This window comes from Silurus meridionalis, chromosome 15 (assembly GCF_014805685.1).
Source record: "Silurus meridionalis isolate SWU-2019-XX chromosome 15, ASM1480568v1, whole genome shotgun sequence".
In the NCBI taxonomy this organism is placed as follows: Eukaryota; Metazoa; Chordata; class Actinopteri; order Siluriformes; family Siluridae; genus Silurus; species Silurus meridionalis.
The window spans coordinates 4,730,319-4,757,940 of record NC_060898.1 but is presented as its reverse complement, the minus strand read 5'-3'; the positions used below and the strand labels follow the sequence as shown (position 1 = coordinate 4,757,940).

Here is a 27,622-nt window from a genome sequence, read left to right as displayed (position 1 = left end):
TGTTTTCTGCATCTAATGTACCTACGAAAGTCCAAAGTGGCCATGCATTGTTGTATATTTTTCTTACTTCTTTTCTCTTGATCACGATTTAATCTTCTCATAATCTCAACATGTTGTTTTCTCGTTCTATTGTCGAAAACACAAAAAAAACAAGTACTGATGATCGTCAGGAAACATTTGCTATATATATATATATATATATATATATATATATATATAATCACAATCCCATGATTGTCATGAGTTAACTCGTGATTAATCACAACTTTTATCGAACATTTTTATCTGTTCTAAATACCTTAAATTAATACTTTTCCATTTTTTTTTAAATACACTAATCAACCTTGGCATGGACAAATATGGATGCTTTATGCAAATATAAGTAAAACCAAATTCAACATAGAGCATGAAGACAAAATATTCTTTTTTTTAATAATTATGATGTTATGAATTATATAAATCATCAGTATGCCAAACAGAAATTTTGTTATGTTTCCACACAGACGGTTTTAGTTGCCGGATGTGTGCATCCTGTGAATTTTGGTGCTTCTTGTTGCATCAGTAAAATAAATGTTTAGTGATTAAAAAATCTTTCCGGTGGAGTTTATTAAAAAATTTTTTATAGCTTTGTGTATTTGCTAATTCCATGACAAAAATGTAATTGTGAATCATTGAAGGGAAAAATATAGCAGAGAAACATCATTAAAATAAAAACATTATCATGGGATTAAAATGTAAAAAAATGTAAAATCACCATTTTTGCTGGACTTCTAGCTGAAGCTGCTTAAAAAAACAGACCGTGTCGATTGATGGATTTTAAAAAAAGCACACAAAAGCAATGACAAATCACTAATTTCTCCTCATTTATTTATGTTGTACCTTCAAAGCAAAAAACAAACAAAAAAAATCAATCACACCTTTATATTGACATGGAAACAGTGTGTTGTGTACAATTCCATAACTACAGAGTGGAGAGAGGTTTTGTGACAACTGGGACGTTCAGCATTTCTCTCTTTGGTGGGTGAAAGAAAACAAAAAGACCGAAAATAAATCTTCATGCGTCCGCATGTCATATATACATGTTTGGCGCAATAACTTAATTTACAATCTCTATTTACAAGTGGTACTTAAGAGTTCAGGGGAAAGTCAATCACTTTTGTCGGACATATTTGGAGTAGAGAAGCAACCTTAAAATTTTTTCCTTGAGAATAGACAATAATTCAGGGTTAGTGTCGTGGCAGCAGCAGCACAGGAGATAAAAACACAGCAGACAAAGTTCAATTAAATAAACATGTAATGAATTAGTATTCATATAATAAAAGGGACTGTTAAAGCAAAAAAAAAAAAAAAAAATCACCCAAGAGTAGAAAAATACCCCAAAACCAGCCCAACATCTGTGTAATTGTTGGAATGCAAAAGCAAAATTTGGTTGATACTGTAACTGGCCTTCTGATTGATATCTACAATGAAGCATTAATTAGAAAACATACTTGACTAGTAAATAAAAAATAGTTTAGGACTAAAGTTATGGCATATCCTAACAATCTCACACCCCCAACACACGATCCAAACACACACTAACACACTCGCAAAAAAAAACCCTGTCCTTCATCACACAGTCGAAAACACTCAAAAAGGCAAACAAACACGAGTATGAATCTATTAAGCTACTAGAAAATAATGGACAAAAACAACAAAACTCTTTTCAGTGTTTCAATTTTTGCTTTTTTTTAAAGGCACATTATTTAAATAGATTTACGCTTTATCTGACACAAGAAACCAAACCACTCAGCATACGTTAATAAAGTTTAAAAAAAAAAAAAAAGGAACAAAAAATAAACGCGACACGGAAACAGTCGGAGCTCTGATGCGGTGTAGCGAACGCCCGAACGCCGTCGTTCCGTTCCCGTGTCCCAAACTCTCTCGAACGCGTTCAGGCGGCGTAATCAACAAGAAACGACCGCTTTTACGGATTCTGTACGCAGAACTGTATATCGGTGAAATGGAGATCGAAAAAAAAAAAAGGCAGATCATCTTATCTAGGAAATGATATTGCCTTACAGCGCAGGGCCTGCTGCACACTAAGCCTAGACTCCTCCATAACAGCTAAAGCAGTAAACAAAAATGCACTGGACAATCTGCCTCCTGATCCAAAAAAAGGTGGTTTTCTCAAGAGCCTGTCCTTCTATCACTCAAACACATTTAAAACGTGGAAAACAATGATTGCTAAATACATTCTATGACGTAAAAATGCCAAAGAGATCACAATAGGGGATTTTAAAAAAAGGGGCTCAGATCTCTTCAAAACATTTTTTTTGGGGGGTGGGGTAATTTGGATATCTTGGTGGTCAGCATTCACTAAAGTGCTACACACGGCCTGACTGGTAATAAAAACTACGAAAGAAAAACAGGGAGGTATGTAGAAGTTCTAAGTAAACAAAGATTACTATAGTTTTTCTTTAAGAAAATGGGTTGCGCCAAGAAAGCTTTAACCTGGAATATGTCCATGTCTATTTGTAAATCCAGTTGCACCAAACTTAAAAATACCTTTTAAAACAATCCAAATTGCACGTAATCCTGATTTCAGTACTAAAAGTGTATTGATTTTTGATAGATTTCTTGAAACGAATCTCACACCCGTTTAATAAAAGTGTTTTAAATGTCAAAATACGACAATAATAATATTCCTCATGCTAGTTTTCAGGAAAGAAAAATTGTAGTGATGCTGTTTTTGTCTATTAATAATCCCAAGTGAAATGTTGGATATGCATTAATAACTGTTAAATACATAATTACATGTTATATTACATCATCATTACAATCTCAATCTTTTTTTTTTAATGAAATGGTGCAACACAACTTATGAACAAATTCAACTCCAAGCACCTTCTTGATGTAACCCATTGTTTACTCCCTTTCCTGGTTTGTTACATTTATCTGGCGAAAAAACTTATTCCTCAAACTCGAAAAACAAACTGGGAGGAAATAAAACTTAAAAAAGAAGATTAAAGTGTCTAGTCAATTCGGTCCGTACGTCGTCCTCCACGAGCGACATTTTGGATTTTGGCGCGAAATTTGCGGCTCGGAACATCCTGATTATTAATATGAATTTCAACTTCTACTGTTGGCGACTGTATTAAACTGTGAGCTCCTTGAGGATGGATCCTTTCGTCCGTGTGAATATTAAGCTATTAAGGTACATCAATGAATCGTAATGCATACTGAAGATGCACCGTTCCCGAGATAAAAATACAGTTTAATACCTTTTTCTTTAGGATGAATTCCAGCTGCTGATGAATATCAATCACCGGTGATTGCACAAACCCATTATTAAAGGAAATCCGATCCCGACATAGTGTCACGTCTACGCAAAAACAACAACGAAAAATTCTAATGTTTACACAGTGCAGCTTATAGGTTTTAAAAGATATCCACGAGAAGGTCATGGATTCAGCATCGGTGTGATGCGATTGCCTGCAGCTCGTACGATTTATGATTCAAACACGATGCGATTGGAGGAAACTTCATTTCTCTATGTGCACTGAAGGCGTCATGTGTGTGACCACAAACTCAGGCCTCTCAGTCGTCATTTTCTTAGAAATGAAAAGAAGAAGGAGCGGTGAGAGGGATGAAGAGACGACGTGTTTACGGAATGTAATGGAAGGAACTTGGTTGAATCGCTATACACAAAGGCCTGATTGCAGCGCAGTGAGGCGACGCTCAATACACTCCTTACCTGCAAAAAAACAAAACAAAGAAGTGAATGCCAAGTGAGCACACGTGTATGGAATAAAAACAGGATAAACGTCGCATGAACGGAAGCACTCACACTTGCTGATGCTGACAATGTCAGACTGCTCAGTGAGGAGAAGCGACAGACCTTCCATTAACAGCAAGGCTTTGCGGTAGCGCTGAACTGAAGCCTCGCCCTGGTGGAACATCTCATCCAGAGCTGCAGCTTGCACCTTCGGGACACATTAAATACATTTAACAAACATATCCTACCTCATGCTATGAAGAATTTAAATCCTAATGGTGATGGGGTTATGGCAGAACTGAATTGTGAGAGTATTATAACATTTTTGGAGGCATAGCAAAGGGGAATTTCCTCCAAGCTGCATAATTCAGGGCCTTATAATTCAGCTGCTAAGATGTATCTTCTTCTTTCAGCTGCTCCCATTAGGGGGCGCCACAGCGGATCATCCGTCTCCATACCCCCCGTCCTCTACATCTGCCTCTTTCAAACCAACTACCTGCATGTCTTCCCTCACCACATTCATAAACCTCCTCCTTGGTCTTCCTCTTTTCCTCCTTTCTTGGTGGCTCCATCCTCAGAATTCTCCTACTGATATACCCCATGTCCCTCCTCTGCACATGTCCAAACCATCTCAATCTCGTCTCCCTCACCTTGTCTCCAAAACGTCCTACATGCACTGTCCCTCTAATAAACTCATTTCTAATCCTGTCCATCCTCATCACTCCCAATGAAAACCTCAACATCTTCAGCTCTGCTACCTCCAGCTCCACCTCCTGTCTTTTACTCAATGCCACTGTCTCTAAACCATACAACATCACAGGTCTCACCACAGTCCTATTAACTTTCCTTTCACTCTCACAGATACTCTTCTATCACAAATCACTCCTGCTATCACTCTTCTCCACCCACTCCACCCTGCCTGCACTTTTTTCTTCACTTCTCTAACACACTCTCCATTACTTTGCACTGTTGACCCCTGAACTCCTCCACCTTCTCCACCTCTTCTCCCTGCAACCGCACCACACATGTACTCTGTCTTACTCCTACTGACTTTCATTCCCCTTCTCTCCAGCGTGTACCTCCACCTCTCCAGACTCTTCTCAACCTGCTCCCTACTCTCACCACAAATCACAATATCATCTGCAAACATCATCCACAGAGACTCCTGTCTGACCTCATCTGTGATTAAATGTGTCTGCCAAATAAAAAAAAATTTAACCAAAACTAATTTAAGACTCCACATAGCAGTGTTTTGGATCTGTGCTTTTCTCTGTGTGTGAGTTTCAGGGCAAACAGCATAAAGTGATTCATCATGAAATCACTGAAGGGGTTTGGTTTAACAGCTTTGGTTTATAACATCGTGCTTTCTTCGTACCATCTGCACAGTGTGGCTGAAGATCAGCCTTTCCGCGGTGATGGTGTCGATGTGGTCCATCAGCCGGTGCTTTCGAGAAAAGAACCGCTCCAGGCGTGCGTTCAGGGAGCGGCACGACGTCACGCTCGACTTGTACAGATCGTTTAGCCTCCTGATCACTGCGGGATAGAAGATCAAACCCGGCGTTTTAGTTCGATTCTGTTTACTACTACACATTTGAGGGAGAGACTCAAAAGACCAGGCTGGTATTATTGTCATTAAAAAAAAAAAAAAATGAAGAGGAAGTCAGGATGATGCGGCTCACCTTGTTTGACTGTGGTAGAAGGATACAGTTTACCCTGTTTGATGCCCTCCATGGCGGTGTGCAAAGCATTGGACAAGAGCTCTGCAGTCTTCATATACAGCACTAACTGCTCAGCATAACTGAAACGCACACATTCCACATGCATCCATCACACTCTGGAGTAGCAGTAAAAACAGGTATGGTACAGTCTTCGAGAAAATCCTTTATTCAACTGAACTAATGTAATAATTTTATTATTTAGAAAGTCACCAATATTTGATATGTAGATCAATTTCTCCCTGCTAAACTGTTTCTCGAGCGCTAATCGATACGGATTAACATGGCAGAGGTAGAGCTGCATCCTCCTCGAAACAAAACGGGAAAAGAACATTTGGTTTAAATTCATATTTGTTTGCAAAACAAAGTCGTGTCTGTGAAAAGGCCACGTGTTAGAAGTCGGAAGGCACATCGGGTTTTTTTCTGCGCCATATCGAATTGCACAGCATCATAGTTTTTCGTGGTGTCACGTTGTGTTGAATCGAATCGAACTCGGATCACGCTGCATCTGGGAGGTGAATTGTATTGTATCGCATCGCATCGCACCGGTAGCTGCTTCATATGTATGTTTTAATGTAGCGTATGGTTGTACGCATGGAGATGCGAATCATATCAGGCTAGTATATGCGTGTATGTATTTATTAGTGTGTATGTATGCATGTATATACCTCCACTCACGGCTCAGAGAGCTGATCTGATCAGCCACAACGCTTTCTTGCTGGTGCAGGCAGGTCGAGGGCGGTTCCGCTTGCCTGTCCTCGCCCCCTCTCGACGCCGCCACGTCCACCATCCCACGAGCAAAGTTCAGAGTGAACCGGAGCCGCTGCAGAATCTCTGTGTGCTCCTGCTATAGGGGGGAAAAAAAACACAACACTAAGCACAAACAACAACAGTTAGGATTCTATTTAGTATGCTATATAAATATATGTATTTACAGTACAGTGCTATATACATAAACACATCACCACATACATAAAACTGCATGCGAATGTAGTTATAACATTTCTTTAGTGAAGGTGAATCAACATATCAGAGGTGCAGCTGTAATTAAGTTTTCTGACATCTTCAGGAAAGGGGGCTATTGGGGAATCTCAGAATCAAAAAACGGCTTCTTGAGTCGTGTATATAACTTGCTGTATGACGTTAATAACTGTACTGGTTCCCTCAAGAACTAATGAGAAAGACCTGTATCTTTTTTGTTTTTGAACCCCCACACATTTACCTCCATTAGTGTTTCTTCTGGGAGTTCTGGGGCCTCGAACATCACAGCTCCCTCTAAGTTGGCCGAAACGGGGTCTGCAAGACTGTAACGGGGGCTGGACGAGCACTCAAACCCATCCAAACACATGCCTGTCTGTGGGTAACGGGTGGTAAGTGACCCCACCGGACTGATAGAGCTCGAGGAGCAAGCTAGAAGATAAATAACAATGAGTGATCAAAAAAAGTTTTATAAACCAATATAGTAATATAAAAAAAACATGGCAGAAGGACACAATGTCAATGGACTTTTCCTCTGTTGTCTTTCACAAAGGGACACACGCACACAAAAAAAAAAAATGTAGACTAACCGGAGAATTTTCTGGAACGGGAAGCGTGGGGTGGCGTTCCTCCACTAGGTGGCGAACCCACAGTGAACACCACTCGCGCTGGACTGCCTGATCCCACCACCATGGTCCCACCAGCAGAAGGCGCTGAAGAGCAATAGAACAAAAAAATAAATAAAATAATGATCATAATCCGGCATGCAGACTCCTGCCATGGATTACGTGCCTGCTGTCAGGGTTTTCAGCACTAAAAACAACATGGAGAAAAAGAGAACAAAATAAATTTTGACCCAATATTTTAAAGCTCTTGCAAATTGCTCATTAATTAAGAAATTAGTTTTACTTTTAGTATGATTCCATTGAGAAATAATAGTGATATTTTATATATAAAACATTTTTTTTGTACTTGTTTATCTAGAAAAGAAAAATACATTTGCACTGCACACAGTCGACACAGTCTTACATCAACATTTCCTGAGACTGCAAAACCCTTTGTCACGAAATCTTCCGCTGCTCCACCGAACTTCCCCGAAGGCTCACGCACAGCAAATATTCACTTGCGCAACCTACGTCTTGTGCAGTCTGATCAGGGGTGATGCAGCGTTCAGCCAAATGCACCTGCTTTACCGTAAGGTTGACTGCTTTATCATTTTACCTTCTATTTACTCGTCATGCAGTTTCAACCGCTACATGTTCATCTCCGATAAAACAAAAACAAAAAGTGGAAAAGCGGTGTGCGAGTCCTAACCTGTGATGTCGATCGCTCTGTCGGCACTGAGGTTCTCCGTGCTGCCTCGATCTCCCATCTGTCCACCGAACGCTGCCTTCAGAAGCATGTCTGACAGGCGGCCAGAGCTCTGAGACCTGGAAACAAAAAGGACAGGAATGAGTAAGGAAAAAGCGAGCTTAAAAAAAAAAAGGACGTTTTCCAAAATTTTCAGTCTCTACCTCCCAAAATTCTTGGTGTCCTCAGACTGAAAAGCGGCAGGCACTCCGGATTCTACCTGGCACGGCCGACCGGCGGATGAGGGGAAAACGAAACCCTTCGGCGTCAGAAATGTCACCATGTTCGGCGAGCTGGGCGGCTTTGTGAATTCGAATGGGGACATAGCCTTGGGGGGGGTGGACAAGAACAGAATTTAAAAAAAATCCAAGCGGGAAGAAAGATGGAAAAGAACCCTCAGTGTATTAAAGTAAGGAACAGCTCCATACTATCAGCGTTAATAAATCGTAGCTGTATTTTACGGCAATATATAGAATGGTTTTGATTAATTTGAATACATTTTTTCAAACAAAGGCTACAAATTTCATCTGCAATAAGACCCATGTCCCTGGTAATGATAAACACTTGAATGTAGCTATTATAAAGTATTTAAAATCTTATTACACCTAAAAAGACAAGAAAGGAGGACATGGTGACACACTACATATTCTATCCTGTGCTTTTTTTCTTCCAAAACTTTCCAAATGGTGATTATGAACTCAAACATGCAAAACACTTTTACTTTTGTTTGGACCAAAGTTCACCAATTTGCAGGTCAAAGTTTAAAGTCAGCATGAAGCCAAAACAACCAGAAACAGCATTTTTAAACTCGGTCTACATCCTTTGTCTGAATGTCTGTCTGCTTATTTGTATGTTGAATAAATCTACTGGAGGTAATCTGGAGAAAGGCAATAAACTGCCCACTCACAGGATTTGTACTGTTAATAATAATAAAGAAATGTAGAGAAAAGGTCTACAGTGAACTTCATTATAGTGTCTTTGGACCAGAGCTGATGAGATGTAACATACATCTGAAAACATTGCATTATTATGACAGAATTAGAGAAATAAAAATGAACATTAAACAGCAGTAGGTGATTTAAAACATGGTGCTTCACGTTTGGGAGCTTGAGGAAAAAAAAAAAGACATACTCTGGAGGGTGATCCCAGGATGGTGGGTAGGGGACTGCGCTGTATCAGTTCACTCAGTCGGGGAGAGGAATGCAGGGTCCTCAGGGCCATCGCACCACCCTGAGGGTTCACAACGGGGTCCGAGTGCTGCTTCCTGATCGTCTGCCTGCAGCCGCCAGTGGCCTCCAGCAAACAGGGGGCACTGTGGAGGCGTGAGCCCAAACCTTGCTGCCTGGATCTGGGCTTAACATCGGGTAGCTGGAGAGCTGGGAAATAGGAGGAAAGAGAGAGAGAGAGAGAGAGGTTAAAATTGTGCTGATGTAAATAACAGCATGACGCATTTTACCATACTTTGGGAAATGCAGACCTTCTGTTTTTGCTTACATGGCAGATTTCAAAACAACTGAAAAATGTTACAGTAGAGGTATGCAGTGCTTATAAAGAGCTAACGCAGGCATACCATACCAGGATACGGCCTCTCAGCATGACGTTAATATTGCAAAAACAGATGTCCAAAAAAAATAACAGCACAAGATTAATTATTAAATGAGGAGGAGCTTCTTCACACAGGCAACTCGATCCCTCAACTAGGGGAACTCTATGGACTAGGGGGACTAGGGGGACAAGCGTCTGGACCTACTGCACAACATCCACCACCTCATATCTTTTGCACACGCATACATTTGAAAATTCTTTATTTCATTATTATTTACATGTATAATAAATGATGCTGAATATTTGTATATACACCGAATAGTTTGTTTTTATTGTATCTTTTTCCATTTAATTTGTATTGTATTTCTTCAAATTTTTGATTTTCACCCCTTTTTTTTTGTTATGGAACAATTTTAAGAAGAATTTATTTTATTCGGTTTTTTTTTTAAAGAAGAAAAATAAATTTTTTAAAGATATAGATGACAAAAGATAAATACGATGCTTTTTTGTTGCATATACTGTAAATTGCAGCACAGGAAAAATTATTTCTATAATATATATATATAGCTATAATAAATAAATGATCAATTATGTAATGTACAATATAGGGTTATAACACCTGTAGCTGACATGCGCATCTTTAAAATTTTTATTGTTGCAAAAACACTGGGTTGCCTCTTTAATCAATCAGAAAAAAAAAAAAAAAAAAAAACACTTTTAATTACATTTAAGAGAATCTTTGACCAATTAGTGATCAGCATTACTGTTTTACAGCCATATGCCCCAAATTGTTTGGTATGAATTGTAACTAAAGATCTAGAAGAGAGAACTAAAATCCTAAATCCAAATCTATTATAGTTAGACACTTGAAGGTAGTCCTTACCCTGTGGGGCGGGCTGGATGGGTTTGCTGCCCCCTATAGACAGTCTGCGTGTGTTGATGGCTGAGTGAAGAGGGGGAGATGGTCCTGTCCTGCCACAACCAAGAGGACTGCCACTGCTGCACCGCCGCATTGGAGTGCAACTACCCAGCGTACACAAAGCACACTAAGCTCAAAAAGTTTCATACACCACAGAATAATCGCTGTCTTCTAACCTGTCTAAAGGATCCCAAAAACTGAGAACCGTGGGAAACAGGGTACGAATGAAACAAAACTAAACGAGTAAAAGAACCCTTTAACACCCAGTGTGTTTCGTTTGCCTACAAATATTGTGAAACTTTGAAAAGGAATTTGTTTGATATTCACCGTGGGGAGCTGTCCTGGCTGGGGGAGTGCAGGTTCTGCTCCAGGCGCTGATAGTTGTGAATCTGTGTGGGCACCGGAATGGGCACGGACTGTCCATAGTTACTACAGTTACTCAACGATTGTTCAGGGGGCCTGCTGAGAGTGAAAGATAAAGAAGGACAGAGAGAACAAATAAAGAAGAAACAGGGCACAGTAAGACTCATGGGTCTAATCGATACAATCAAAACTCCTTTCAAGTGGCCTCACAGAAACCGGAAACAGTGGTACATTTAACTACACACAGAGCACTGTGTTTCCACACAGACCATTATTACTGATGCACCACCCGCTAAACTCTGGATCGCTCTGGGGTCTCATATGTAAACGTGGTGTTTGCACAAAAAACGTGCGTACGCCCCGTTTATAAATGAGACCCCTGGACAGGTAACAGAAAAATATACGGGAAAAAAACGAAATTGACACGGCTTACCCTGGTGGCGCTGCAGAGCCGCTGTAAGAGGGCGAACGTGGAAGAGACTTGGCCTGATTGCCCTGACTTCCAGAAGCGAGAAGAGAACTCCTGGTGAAGGGAGGAAACAAACCGCTTAAACCGATTTGAAGAATTTTCATTAAAGTTGATTTAAAAAATTATTTGATTTCATCTGTCTTGTATGAATTACAAAAAAAAAGGTCACTACGTGCTCCTCTGTCAAGCATCGTAAGAGATAAGTTTCTTACCCACTAATTATGAGACTGTCCTGAAGCACCTTTCCTGAGGGCATTTCACACGTGAGCTCACCTAGACACAGAACAAGAGAGAACATACAGAGAAGAGATGTTAAGATGGAGACAAGAGTCCTGTATTTCCACCTTTCATCCTTAGAAGGAAAAAAGAGCAAGAGTAGAAGTTTTCACTTACTGGGGAAATTAGCGGGAACCATCACAAAGTCATCCGTGTCACAAGACGAGTTCTTACTGCTTCTCCACCACCGGCTGAATCCTTCAGCAAGGAGCCTGGTGAATCCTGGGTAGGGGAGGCCAGCACTTTGGTTCGATTCTGCTGGCTCTCACCAAGGGACTGCTGTGAATTCAAAGAGATTATTAATTACATTGGCTTTTTTTCTTTCTTTCTAAAACAACATTTCTGGTATATGTCAATTTTCATATCACAAAAAAGCTTAAAAATGTTAATACATGAAATAAAAGATCATGAATGCATCATCAGAATCATCTTTAAACTGCTTATAACTGCTACAAAAAATTGGTTCCCAAATATTAAAAAAACAACAACAATATAACGAGAATTTTATATATTAAAACAAAGCAGTTTCTAATTATCCATTATTTTAATCATCATTCAAACTTGTATATTTACTGTGTATGTGAGATGAGCGCCTCAGCGTCACACTGTATTGTGTTATAAAGAAATGGGACAAAAGGACTGCTCTGAAACAGTGTAAACACACACACACACACACACACACACACACACACACACACACACACACACACACACACACACACACACACACACTTACAGGAGGAGAAGCGAGGTGTGAGGTGGAGGAGCTGCTACATGAGCTTGCTGAACCTGAGCTGGGAAAGCAGGTCAGGGTCACCGGTGCAGCTGTAAACACACAATTACACACACACACACACACACACACACACACACACACACACACACACACACACACACACACACAGACAGAGATAGCACTATTACTATCATGCTATCATGTTTTGAAATAGATAAAACATATATATAATACAAACGATACAAAAGTCTGCATTGAATCTACATTTATTTCCTTTTATTATTATTTTAATATACTATATATTATTATTAACAAATAGCATGTCCGATTAAACGGTTAACTGCAGAAATCTGCATGGACAGCCAAGAAACTCACACTTCTTCATGCTGGAGCTTGCCTCAAGGAAAGGGTGCTTGAAGAACTCATCTAAAAAACACACATCAAACAATAATCCAAATCATTTGGCTCAAAAAGCAGGAAAATATACACACACTTGAATATATGCAAATATCTGCATCGCAACACTGACCAAAGTCCATGCGGTCCTTATGGTTCCTCTGCAGCAGGCCTAGGAGCAAGTGTCTCAGATGGCTGGACGTCTCTCTGGGAATGCTGCACACATAGAAATAAAGAGAAAAAGAGAGAGAGAAGTGGTATGATCAAAGGACTAAACAGAACAAGGAGAAGCATGTTCCAGCCCAGACACTTACTTTGGACTGAGATTCTTATTCTTCTCATAAAACAAGCGGAGGTCCTGAGGACTGCTGGCCTAGAAAGTGGAAAAAAAAGTGACAGGCTGGTTTGTGTATTTCAGAAGGAGCTGATTGTCTTGGGCTTGTCACACACACACATCTTCACCAAAAACAAACAATCATCCAGTGAGTGGAAGCTCTGAGGCGGAAATTTCGGATGATGGAGATCAAAAGAGGACATCCAGACGGGTTCTCAAATGACCACAACCGCGGAAAGAGAAAAAACACGTCAGAACGCAGAACACGTCAAACCTTGAGGCAGATAAGCAACAACAGTTTCTTCTTCTTCTTTCAGCTGCTCCTGTTAGGTCTCAATATTACTCTGTCCTCTACATCTGCCTCTTTTAAACCAACTACCTGCCTAAACTAGTAAACGTTATCTAAGGCTACATTGGACACCAACTGGCAAACGAAGCAGTTGAAGATTTAAAATGCACAATTTTAGTAAGTCTGTTCCTACTGTAGCCTCAGACTTCAATATCCTCATAGCTAATAATTGGCTAATGTATATCTGTATGCATTTTAAAATAATAATAAACACCAGCACTCACTTGAAATGGGGCTTTACCAGTCAGGCACTGAAACACAATGGTTCCTATACTCCACAGATCAGCCTTGGCATCATAGTTCTGCGACATGATGACCTCTGGAGCCTGGTGTGAAGAGCGTCTCAGGGTTAGAATGTGCACATGTGAATCAGGAACACAAGCAGAAGATGGATAAAAGATACTTGCCATATACATGGGGGAGCCGCAAAGGGTGGCGGCCATCATGTTGTTCTGGAGGTGCCGTGCAAAGCCGAAGTCCGCTGCGTAGAGAGAGAAGCAAAAAGGCTGTTAATTTTTCGGAGATTCTTTTAAGAAGGCAATGAGTTTTAATTCATATACCAGAGCATAGACACATATCAGCTTATTTAATCACATTTAATAATGGGGAAAGGAAAACCCCTCCACAAATAACCGTTAAACTGCAAAAGAATATAAGAAAAAAATCTATTTTATGTTCCAACACTAGGACAAGAGCCAATAAAATTTGCATCAGGCTCACCAGAATGCCAGAAATGACCAACAGAGAAACGAAAACAAAAACAATGAAAAAAGAATCCAGTTAAAATATTTCTCTAGCTATGACTTTTTAAAGTTTCGAGATCCTTGTAAACGAAATGAGTGGTCAGAAAATTCAAATTATTCTCACGCAATGGTTTGTGCCGTAACGAAAAAAAAAAAGTGTTAATTATCAAGGAAAAAGTGTAGATACGATGAAGCTTTATATAAGAGTGGTGTTTTTTTTAAAAGCATTAATAGAAAAAGTTGTATTTTTACAATCAATAATAGGAACAAACTACAAATTCGTTGTACAATAAGTCAGGTTTAGTTATACAAATAGAACACTAAATATAATTTTTATTAATTTTAATTATATCTATCTATCTATCTATCTATCTATCTATCTATCTATCTATCTATCTATCTATCTATCTATCTATCTATCTATCTATATCTATCTAACAATTTTTTTTTTTATAATATCTATCTATCCATCCATCCATCCTCTGAGTCAAGGATCTATCTATCGCCTGGGTCATCCATCCATCCATCCATCCATCCATCGTCTTCGTCGGGTATCTATCTATCTATCTATCTATCTATCTATCTATCTATCTATCTATCTATCTATCTATCTATCTATCTATCGTCTGGGTCAGGTATCTATCTATCTGTCTGTCTGTCTGTCCGTCCATCAATCCATCCATCCATCCATCCATCCATCCATCCATCCATCCATCCATCCATCCATCTTAAAAGTATAAACAGAATAAAAGGGGTACAAATATTACAGTCCATTAAAATGTTTCCCAAGTCGTACTTAATATAAATCTAACATAATTGCACAAAAATAGACAAAAATGAAATACAAAAAAAGAAAAGAAAAGAGAAAAACTATATATATATAAAATTGTAGAGTCACACTGAAGGCATCAAAACTATGAATAAACACATGAGGAATTATATACATAACAAAAAAGTGTGAAACAACTGAAAATATGTCATATTGTAGGTTCTTCAAAGTAGCCACCTTTTGCTTGAATTGCTGCTTTGCACACTCTTGGCATTCTCTTGATGCCTACTTTGAAGAACCTACAATATGACATATTTTCAGTTCACTTTTTGTTATGTATATAATTCCACATGTGTTAATTCATAGTTTTGATGCCTTCAGTGTGACTCTACAATTTTCATAGTCATGAAAATAAAGAAAACTCTTTGAATGAGCAGGTGTGTCCAAACTTTTGGTCTGTACTGTATATGTAATATATATAAACTTTTGGTCTGTACTGTATATATATATATATATATATATATATATATATATATATATATATATATATATATATATATATATATACATACATACTAATATAAAGACTATATAACCATTGTCAAATGGCCTCTACCTATTTTGATGCAGGTGTTGTTGGTGTGGGACTTGCGGCCAGCTGGGTGGGACAGCAGGATGTTCTGTGGTTTCAGGTCTCGATGTATAATGCCTTTGGTCTGCAGCACTCTCATAGCGCCTGCTATTTGCTGCAAGAACACACGGATGGTGTCCTCGCTCAGCGTGCCCTTGGCTGTGCGCGGCGGAAAAAGAGGATGTCAATAATTAGAGTTTATTTGCAGGGTATATATTTTCCCCCCACTTTTCTTAAAAATTAGGCACTTGGGGCCAGCTGCACTGACTGGATTAATGTCAAATCAAAAACAGTCTGGCCACAAAAAAAAACCCAGACGTAAACATGCGCCTAGATGGCAGCAGGTGTCGAGTCGGGTGTTTCTATGTTTAGCTAGATTTTTACTCCCTCTTGCTCAGACACCTTTATATTGCTTGTAATAATTAAGCATTACTCGTTTATTTTGTTCTGTATTGTATTCAGCGTATTTATTTCATTGTCTATTGCGCACCGCCGTTTGTCGGGTTGTGTGCATTGCTGTCTTTGGCATTGAAGAATGCTATTTTGTTTAGCTACACACTTTATCACTCAAATGAAAATGACAAAAGAAAGAATTTAATCCAATCTAAGGACTAAAGGTTTTCTACATTAAATTACTTTAAGGAATATTACGTTTTTCATGCATTAAATAAATGCACTTGTGCAGCACACACTGGCTTTGCACAGTCTGTTATGGCTACATGGCTTTCCAACAATTGTTTCTATGCTGAACACTTATTTTCTCATTTGAAGCTTGTCTTTACATGGAGTGCAATAGAGAGGAAACAAAGTGACGAACGATGCAATGCGTCATCAGCGGAGTTCAGTCAGACTGCACCCTAGTTTAAATGTGCACAGGAAATTGTTTGATTATGTATTATAACAAAATGTCCCCTGAGTGAAAGACCGTTTTTCTTTTTTTTCATGATGTATTTGTCATTAGCCATGAACAAAATTGTCATGACAGCAATTTTATTGTGTATTTGAGAATAGTGTGTGCAAGATAATAAGGGTCTATTTTTTGCAACTTGACTGATAAACCAGACAGCATGTCTCTGTCCTGTCTCGAAAAACACGATAGGTTTCGACTGTAGACTTCCTTTCGTCTGCAACTAAACAAACACACACACGCACACAGCCACCCACCACCCCAACCCCAGCTCCACTTCCTGAGACGAGCCCTGAACCTAGTCTATTGAAAAGAAACCCAAATATCTTTTCATAATATACATAATGAGAAACTTTTGCCACTTAAAACTTGTGTTTTAAGGAACTCAAGGCTTCAAGACAAAGAAACATAATTCTGTTCTCTCTCATGTATATACTCACAGTGCAGGTAGTCTGCCAGGTCTCCTCCATTACAGTACTGTTAGAAAGAAAACGAGAAACGCCTTTAATCTTGATCAGTGAATATAAACATAAAGCAACTACAAAATTCATTCAAATTGAGAATTGAGGATTCAAACAATAAACCACTGAGGCATTGAAATGCATATTGACTCCATTACCTCCCTTTTCATCACTTGTACCCCACCCCTCCTTGCTCCCCACTGTGTGGTTTTTGAACCGGTCCGTAACCTCTGAAAACCGTAGTGATGTTTCAAAGAGGTCACATTGTATGTCTTAATCTAAAACTCTCTGGGTTGGGCACTGCTAAAGGCCATGCTTCACCACACTGTGACACTGGTGGCTCAATTTTCATTCATATGACTATTTACTGAATAGGTCGCTCTCGTTGTTCAGTGCAGCAAAAACGTAACTTTTTTTAGTGTTCGATTTTTATTTCAATAGAAATCTTGAAAAATATCTCCCAAGAAAATCAGTGATGATGCTGTGAAAACGAAAGTAAATAGAATTACCATTGAAACCAAAAAGGTTACGAGCGTGGTGCGTGTCTCACACTCGCAATCAACCGTTTACATTAGGGTAATTTGCGGTGTATTTGTTCGTTAATATAGGCTACAAATACGTTTTAAGTGCAGAAATAAGTGATCGAATGAGGTCTCGAATCGGATTAAATCACTTTTACATTCATTCTTATGGGGAAAATCAGTTCGACGTACGAACAAACGGACCTACGAGCAATTTTCAAGAACTAATTGTGCTCGTACAACGGGGTTTTACTGTACTTACACTTTCCGCATTTTGGGATTATATTAGGATATACATATTATAGTAAAGTTTCACAAACTTTACAGTGCACTGGAAGGATTTCGCGACTGAAACGCCGATTTCTGATTAATGCCCGGACTAGTGAACAATAGCTGTTTGAGACGCACCAATCATTGCGAGTTCTATGTACATTTACCATGCAGTTTTAGAGGGACCCACATGCCACACCTATAGGTCTGTTTTCAAGCCTGACAGGTGTCTACATTCCAGTCAATGTCTGGAAAAACTTTGGAGTAAAGGGCATATAACAAAAAAAAAGAAAACTTACCTCCATTACCAAATAAACAGAACTTGCTGTTTCCTACAAAAAAAATAAAAACACAAACAGTTGAACTCAAATGCACTTTCATGATGAACTGTATTATAAGAAAATAATCAACAGCTGGGTGCTGTGGTCCAGGCTGAAACAAAGAATTACTGAACAGGCCCAAGGTTGACTATTTTCTAGGGCTGCAGCTAACAATCATTCCATAATAAATTTATCGGACGATTAAGTTTTTCCTCGAATAATCTGTTTTTCAAAAACAAAAAAGAAATAAAGATTTTATTAGATTTTGTGCTCATTGTAACTCTATAAAATCCTAATATAGGGTATTTATGTATAAAAGTGTAGTTTAAAAAATGCAAAAGCCACATTTTGAATTTAACTATCTTTAATTTGGACATTTAAAAAAAAAAGCATATAGTAGCTGCTTGTTGAGGAGTACATGGGTTATTTCAAAAATTTACTCATGCTGGGTTGTTTTCTACGGAAGCGCATTGCATTCACAAAGAAAAAAAAAATTTACTGAAAGGATCTCATAATTATGACTTAATATCTCATAATTATGACTCATAATTACGTTATCCTGATCTCATAATTATGACTTAGTATCTCAACATTTTAGTATGCAATGTGAAGCAATTTGTGTAAATCAACATGTGTATTGTGTTTACTGATAACAGCAGAGGTGTATTCTTAGTATTATGTAACATTCTCAAGCAAGATGCAACTCTGGAAGTTACCAAAGAATTACAAAGTCCTGTTCCTATGATGGAAAAACTAAAGATTTTTTACAAAGATCTTCTAAAGAAATAGAATTTAATAAGGGAATGTATTATATTATATAAAATGTATTTCAATATTGTATTAAAAAATACTCATTAATTCTAAATATAATAATAATATATAAAATAAAAATTCTAAATATAATATATATGTGTTTATGTATGTATATATATATATATATATATATATATATATGTGTGTGTGTGTGTGTGTGTGTGTGTGTGTGTGTGTTTATTTTTATGTAAATTGAAAATTAAAATTATGAAACTAATGTGTATATCACAAGGAAACTGAGAGAAACAGGTTATTTACAAAGAATTTATTACTCAAAATTGCTATATTTGCAGTTAAATATTTGACAAAAGACAGACATCATCAGCTAAATAAAATGTATTTCTATTAAGGCTTGTTTTAGAAGTAACCTGTATATAAATAGTGATTGTGGTGACCAAAACTATCATTTGTAATTGTGTTCTCTGGTAACAGGCTTGGCAAGAATCATATCCTATTTCTAATTCAATCATACAACTCTAAGTGTATTTTCCAGAACAAACCCACCCAGTGGACAGAAAATCTACTTCTACTTAGCAACAACCAGCAATAAACCTGACTCTTTCTGAGCCTTTAATGCAGCCAGCCCCTGCAGAGTCCAATGGCAAACAAAGTCCTTCATAAAAAAACAAAGCCATTCTACCACCATGGCACTTTAGCAACAGCTGACCTCACTTTACTTTTACTGAAGCCAATCAGACGTACCGGATCGGTCTGGTCTACTTCGGCTGACTCAGCAAAGTTGAAGTTTTTGTTTTTTGTTCTGCCATTGTGGAGATTAGCCACTAACCACTTATCTGCCTTCTGTTCAGCCTGGCTCTATTCATTTGTACCGCAATACAGATCTAAAACTTATCTTTTATAGCGGCTAAGCTGTAAAAAGATCTGTCCTTAGCTTGGAAAAACACACTGAGTACTGGGTGCCTAAACAGGCCATGTTGACCTGGTGATAAGCCACTAAAGGAGACGCATATGCTAAACTTAAACTCTCATATTATAAAAGTTTCATATATACTAATTTCCACAAACATAATAAAAGTAGGGTTTTTTATTTATTTAAAGGACACAAATCCTGAGATTGTCAGAACATATTTCACTATTTGAATGCCATTTGAATGTTTGTCATATTAAAGGCAAAAATTTACATTTGGATATATTTTAAATCTAAAAATGTCTGATGTAGAAAGTAGGGGCGTAACAGTACACGATATTCATGGTTCGATGTGTACCTCTGTTTTGAAGTCGTGGTACAATTTCAGTACAGTTAGTGGGAAGAAATGCAAAACATTATTAACATTATTTTATATATAATTTAAAATAATATTTTATAAAAAATAAAAAAACAGAACAAATCAAATAAATGCAATATTCTTTTTTTATAATATCGATTGCATTGAGTAATCAATTAAACTGCCACAATTAAATAAAATGCAATAAATGGAAATTTTTTATTAAATGGTTTAAATTTGTTAGACCCCATTTGCGTAATACGGATGGGTATATAAGTGTGTGTGCTTTATATTTAATATTAAATTTTCTAAATATATGATCTACTTCAGTGTTCTAATTAATTTAGCATACTTTAACAAATGTCATCATTCCTTCCATCATTTATTTATTCACTCAATCGATATGTGAAATTGTCAGGATTTTCTCCTTTTAAGAAAATTTTTTGAAGCTGGACCTAAAACACTAAAGAATCCATATAGCTAGTGTCTAAAGTTTCCTGGTTAGCAGCTAACGCAAGTGCTATGGACAAATGTTATTTTCTGTACGAAGTGAGTAGCCACATTGACACTGCGCTAACTGTAGTTTCTTTTACGTCATAAACTACAACATTTATATACTACGTGAAAGTAAGTTTTTTCCTCCAAAGTCAGAAATATTTAACCTCAACTAGTTTCCTATTAACTCCCTCTCCTATATGGTACATTATATCGAGTGCCACCATTTTGTAGTGGTGTCTGAATTGTGACTAAACAACTCAATTCCCCACATAATGCACTTTTATTTCAAGCGTACATTCAATTCAGCAGACTACTTCCTATACAACAATGCGACACATCGCAAAAATTCTTCTCCTCAGGCAAAGAAGGTTTGCCAAAACTTTAACCCGGCTTGAGAACAGTGACAGGAAACCTGGTGAAAATGCTCTGTGCATAGAGCATGTTTACATACTTATTTTTCATTATTTTAATTTTATTATTTCTTTTACAATTTATGTATTTTAATTAGACAAACATAATGGTGAATAAACCGGGCAACTAGTTGTTTTCCTCTTGATTATGAGCATATATTAAATGTGTGAGGAACAGTGAAGAAAATAATCTATTTTATGATCCACCACACAAGATAGGTGGAACAATTATGATGAAATTGCTTGCGACATCTTCTCTTCTATAACGCATGACATTTTCGTCAGTGACCAAATTCTCTGACCCATTTTTTTTTTTTACTTCACTGAATATGCTTCACTGCTATGCACTATCGCACTAGTCACCATGGCTGCTCATCAGGGATAAATACACATCGTTCACCGTAACTGTTAAATTCTGTAAAGCTGCTTTGAGACAATATCTGTTGTAAAAAAAAAAAAGCGCTATAGAAATAAACTTGACTATATAGGGATTACCGAATGTTTTTTGGCACAGCAAGGATTATTGAAAATACAGTGCATTAGGTTAAATATTACAAAACACATGTTATGGGCTGTTATGGGAACTCTACTAATCAAACACACTCAAGAGGTTTTCTCTCTCTTATATACAACAGCGAGTTTCCAACCATTTTCGTTTGGAAATAACATGGACTGGCTTTGGAGCAAGATCGCATATCACTTACTTTACAATAGCTAGTTATTTCATCACCCTGTTTTCAGATTAGGAAGACATAAGTTTGTGTAGTTAAAAGGAAATCTAAAAGCTCTCCACTTTAAAGTGTATGTCAGAGGTCCCCAACCTTTTTTGCGCCACCGAAAATAAAATGATATGACCGGCATAAAAACTGGTATTTTCTAAATATAATAAACATGAATCCACTGTGTTGTTTTTGGTTCATTTTGCTAGCTTGGGGTTTAAATTTAGCGGTAATGTATTATGTGTTAGCGGCCGGAGCAGCCCCTTTAAGAAGGTAGCGGATGGAGGTAAGACATGTGACCGAGGAAAGCATCTTAACATGCATCAAGAGTGAATCATAGACAGATGTGGCGGAGAGAATCCGATAATTTTCCAAAATAAAACAGCTTTCAGAAACATATAATAAATAAAACGGAAAAAATGTAAGTTATGTATTCTTTTTGTGCGGCCCGGTACTATGTGACCCACGGACCGGTGCCAGTCCACGGCCCGGGGGTTTGGGACCACTGGTCTATGTCTCGCGTTACCCAAATAAATGAGCTCAAACTTATATATATATATATATATATATATATATATATTATAATAGATGTTTCTGTACAACTCCAAACACGTCTTACAAGTCTGTTGGCTTTTCAGGGACCTTTCAGTTACACCGGAAAGTTCAGTTTTATGACCCGCGGTGCAATAAAATTTGATGCTATCAATATGTAAATTCAGTGACAATAGTAAAACTGTACTCTACATGTTTTGTACTTTCTATTACTCTTTACAGCTAAAATGTACCTTTTCCTCTGTCTAGCTATTAGGTCACTTCTTTTCTTTCTTACTCTTTTTTTTTTTTTATAAATGTTCAACCTTTAAGATGATTGACAGGGACCTAGAACTTTATAAAACCAAGTTTGGAGATAGACCTTTTTCAAAACTTGGCTTTTCAACCAAAATGCCACATCGAACTTTTTAACCCTGAGGTGACTCAGTGCTTTAAGACCTTTCCAAAATTCAAGCTCAAGGATCCAAAAAAATTAGATGACCTCCCTTAAGGTCATCCCAGTGCTTATATCTAATTCAAGAGGTGTACTTTCACTCTGTTCTCAATGCCTGGCTGCAGAAAGTCAACACACCTCTTTCATTTTCAATCATGTAATGAAGACATATCAGTGACACTACAGCTTCATGGTACTTGATACTTACAGTCAGGTCTAATGAACAAAGTCCATATATCCGACTATAACAGGGGCAAACCAAATCCCCAGTGGGAAAATGGAGGCTGGGTACCTTTGACACATCAAAGTGAAATATCTTGCATGTTTTTTTTTGTTTGATTTTTTTAATAGCAATCACATAAAATCTAACAGTGGCTGACATTAAATCTAGAAATAAAAATTCCAGTGCGCTGAGGCACATTCAGATCCCGACATCTACACGTTCAGTTACAGGCTCGGAGTTAGAATTACTTCCAGATCAACTCCATGCAAAACACAGAAGAGAGTGGTGTTACTTTCATATCTACGTTTCTGTTGAACAGGTCTGTCCAGACACGCAATCCACTGAATTTTAATTGTTTCTTGATCATTTATACTCTCAGACTTCTTGTCTCTATGCTGTTCATTTAAAAGAACAGTGTATATCCGTTGAAAATCTTCCCAGATGTGCATCACACAACTCTAAGTTCTGGTGTGATGTTAATAATAAGCAACTAATTTTTAGCAACCATCAAGACCAAAGCCATCTTCTATTGGCTATTGAATTATTCTATTCATTTCACAAATTATAGTACATCTAGATAAATAAATATTGTAAATGCTACTAGAAAACAATTTCCTCCTGGAAATTATTATGAATTAATCTCATGGTTATGTATGTTAATATGAATGTGGGCAAAAATCTGTGAACACCTCACTTATCCCTTTTCAGATAATTCTGACTTTGCTATTATAAAAACAGCCATTTTGTAGTAAAAGATTTCCACTATATTTGGAGTGAGGCTGTGTGAATTTTGCTTATTCAGCCACAAGAGCCACATTATTGAATTCAGGCTCTGATAAGAGATAAGGAGGTCTAGCACAGTGTTAGTTGCATTTTATCCCAAATGGCGTTGAGATCAGGGTGACAAATTTGGCAACCCGTATGTTCAAGAAACCTCTGTTTGGGCACAGAGGCATTGCCATGCTAGAACATGTTTGGACTTCTTATCTCCTGTGAAATTCAACTGTAATGTTTAAAGACATCATATAAAACTTCATGCTTTATCCTGCAGCAACTAACTTTTGGCCATTTACTATAAATCAGGAATTAAACCCTGGCTGTTCTTGCAGGTGTGAACACAAAATCAAGCAGTGAAGATCTTGGTGCAGTTCTCTATAAATTCTAGCACATTTTGAGTGCTGGGACGAAGCAACTCAAACGCATTTAATAAAATAAATAGGAAATGTGTTGTTTTTTTTTCCAGCATTTTGCAGTCTGGTGCTGAAGAACTGTTGCACACCCTGGTTAATTGAGCCAACAAACCGAAAGAAAAAATGCTTCAAAGCAAATATTTAGCTTCGCCTCCAAAATCTTGAGTAATATGACTGATTTCTATGCACATTTGACAAAAATGAAAAAAAGAGGACCGTAACTTTTTTCTAACCAATGAATTTTTTTAACCCTACACACACGGTTTTGTGCATTTCGACCAATTAAATGAATATGAAACTGAAATTAAAACCGAAATTAAATTATGAAGTAATGATGGAATTGAACCAAATGACATAGAAAGCCAAAGAATGTATGTAACTCTAATTCAGATATTATTACCATTAAGGTCTTATTCATATTAAAAAAATGTCAATCTGCCAGATTGAAAACAGATGTGAACAAAAACGTGGTTGAAATGACAATAGATCATGTTCATTATGGTGAAGGCAGGTCTGTGAAGCATTTAACGTTGGGTACATTTTTTTCCGTTTCTTCCTTCATGTATGCAAATGTTTATCTCTACTCCTGTCTGCTGTTAAACTGCCATCATTGTGCACCTGTATGGCTGTAGATATGAGCTTGTCAATCAGTGTAACATACTACTATGTACTACTGGACTATTTTACTTCTGGAATAATAATTTAATAATTAATATATTATCCATATAAGTAGGGTTGCTGCTATCGATTATTTTAGTAATCGGGTGTCCTAACGATTAATCGATTAATCAGACAAGAACTAGTTTTTCCTTTATTAAAGAGCAAGTAAGAGAGAGAAAATAAGACCTCTTAAAATGAACAAGTGATTTGTTTCCTTTTTAGTGTTTTTTTTATTATTGCTGACATTGCATAAAAGAATATCTGTGACTCATTAAGTTCATTTAATTGGCATGTTACATCGAAATACAAATACAGTGCGTTCAAAAACTCCCTCCGCAGTGCCCGTGTAGAGCAGGTTATGGATATTTGTTTAATCGAACGCATTATTATTCTCACTCATGTATTTATTTATTAAATCTCGCACCGTATCATGATGTGGTTTTCTTGTCCCCGGGAAAAAGCTGCTTGAAATTTTCATCGATCACTGCCGAGGGACTTTTTGATCGCACGGTATATAAATAAAAATATAAAAATTGATTTCAAATGACTTTAAATTGGTAAGCGCACTGTACGGTGTTTTCTTTGTTTTAGTTTAAATTGTTCCCAAACTTTGGAAACTTTCTTTTGTTTTTCTTTCTGCTCGAATCTTCTCACCTCTCGCTGTTTTCACAACGTTCCTCCATCCGTTTCAGCCCTACATATAACCAACCCAACCCCCCACAAAACTAATAACTCCCATGCTCCCTCTTCAAAAGGGTACAGAGACTCGTTTTTTTTTCATCCTGCGCACATGTCATGTCAACATTAGCCACGTGCCAAAAACTGACCAATGGTAGACCGTTTCCTTTGTGATGTAACAATCATGACATGTTTCAGTGGGTGGAGTTTCAGGCTCCCTTGTGTATAAAAATACAAGCTTATTGACTCACCTGAAAGTCGTGCAAGGCGACGATATTTTCATGCTTCAGTTCCTTTAGAAGAAAAACCACACATGTCAAATTTTACATGCATTTGTAAAAAAAAAAACGGAAACATATCCGCTTCATATCAACCTACATCTTACCTTTAATATTTTGATCTCCTTTCCCAGCAGAGTTTGGGATTTTGCTAGATTCTTTTTATTGATGCATTTCACAGCAACCTCCCAGTCATGCTTCTATTCAAACAAATAATTAGGGCAAATTAAATGTAATTAAAAAAATTTATTCAGATCAGAGAAATCTGTACACATTATGTATGCATGCCTGGACATGTCTATAATGCATTACAGCGCATTGCACATAGGTTATAATAAAATAAAAAAAAATACAAAATACAAAAAATGGTTAGAAATCGAATTTGACATAATTAAACTGGAATAGAAATAGGCGATTATTCACAAAATAGAAAAGAAATCAATGTTATTGATTGGCACCCATTGTGGTTGCTGTTGACTGTTTCAATGCATGAAAATTAACACTTTTTTTTTTACAAATTAGAGCATATTACATCATATTTGATGTTACAGGAAACACGTGCAACAAACACTGCAATTAAACAAAAACAAACATTATTCTAGTTTATACTGTATTATGAGGCCCGTGTTTAAGGTGGACCGGTGCTGGTGCGCGCTCCCGCGGACGTGCACGGCTCCCGCGGACGTGCACGAATCCCGGGCCTGCTGCGATTACCAAATTCATCATCCCACCGGGAGCGCGCACCAAAAACAAGGCTGTAATTAAGGCGAAGGATTGTTGTTGTTTTAGAAGATAATCGAAGCGTCGTTACCTCTCGATGCCTGCCTTTAAACACCACGGCGAAAGCCCCATGGCCTATGAGGTCCTTTCGGCTGAACTCAAATTTCCCGACCGTCTCCATCTCCGTCCAAAAATGAGCCCGAACCCGAACCGCCCCCACACCCCCGCGCCAATCGATTATTATTCGGGATCTCTTTCGATCCGCGCGATTCCTCCTCGTCCCGTTCGTGTCTCCGCGTCGTCAAGGCAGCTGCAGAGGTGAAGCCCGCGGTCGTGTTCCAGGCGCTGCCTTCGTAAACAGATCCTCCTTGCTTCTTGCATGGTAGCTCGATTAATCGAGAGACCGGCGGCTTTTGAAAATGTGTATTATTTTTTAATTCGCTTCATGACGCGATTGTTGTTGTTGTTGTTGTCCCGTTGCGCACCCACAAATCGCTGCTGGAACCACCTTAAACCCCAGACTCGGTTTTGTTTGTGTACATGGACGGAAAGCTTAGATTACATCAGTGCGATTTTTTTGCAGCATTTTCAGAAGTCCAGGGCGACTACTTTTTGTTCCTGCGTCGCCACCGTAATCCTTTGCAACGCCTAATTTATATAGACTTAAACAAAACAAAAAAGAAGACGCACAAAGCAGGTTCATCAGTTTTGTAGCGACAAAAGACTTCGCACCGTCAATGCGCATGCGCGACAAACAGGGAAAGCGCCTCCCTGTTGTTGCTCCTGATGACGTCGAAGAGCTCGGTCACCCAATCACATTCCTCCAGGCTGGGCCATGTCTAAAATCATAACAAATATTCAGTGGAAAGGATTTACCTTAATTTACTGCTGATATACTATTTTTTGTCTGTGGAATATACCAGTGGCAGGCTGTGGATTTTACAACCTAGTCCCTCAGTGTTGTCTTACCTGATTTAATATGATAAGAGATATGATAAGATATACCTTTATTCATCCCACAGTGGGGAAATTTCTTTGTTAAAGCAGCAAAGGAAAGAAATAGAAATGAATGCAAATATATAAAAAGAATATACACATACTATAATATACAGTATATACACAGTACAATGTATAAATACAATAAGAGAAGAAAACAGAACGCATTGCAGGTAGTATTTCACACAGGTGGTATTGCACGACTTGCAGATAATACACCTCTTAAAATCATCATTATGATGCCACGGCTATAGAAACCATCAATATCAAACAGTAATGCAGTATAACAGAGTGCTGCATCACAGACAGATAACTCATACAGTAAGAATAAATGCCATTACTAAATCAAGAAACCTGATAAACACAATTCAACAAGTCTCCTTTCACTGCAGCCACAGCTGAACAGCCCGCATACAT

At 37.8% G+C, this 27,622-nt stretch overlaps 1 protein-coding gene across 1 annotated transcript; it reads right to left on the bottom strand.

Annotated features, from left to right (window-relative positions):
- Positions 1–850: 850 nt before the first annotated feature.
- On the bottom strand, positions 851–26,962 carry ulk1b (unc-51 like autophagy activating kinase 1). The gene is given in 28 exon segments (XM_046867415.1): positions 851–3,736; positions 3,830–3,965; positions 5,133–5,290; positions 5,437–5,555; positions 6,141–6,319; positions 6,695–6,882; positions 7,041–7,163; positions 7,765–7,880; positions 7,965–8,128; positions 8,932–9,176; positions 10,229–10,368; positions 10,592–10,726; positions 11,061–11,150; positions 11,309–11,369; positions 11,490–11,552; positions 11,555–11,651; positions 12,109–12,197; positions 12,484–12,534; positions 12,638–12,720; positions 12,819–12,877; positions 13,412–13,513; positions 13,595–13,668; positions 15,316–15,489; positions 16,678–16,714; positions 17,789–17,821; positions 25,463–25,504; positions 25,597–25,689; positions 26,301–26,962. Coding segments are annotated over 28 exon segments (2,997 nt in total). The 5' UTR covers positions 26,391–26,962; the 3' UTR covers positions 851–3,680.
- Between the last annotated feature and the right edge of the window lie 660 nt (positions 26,963–27,622).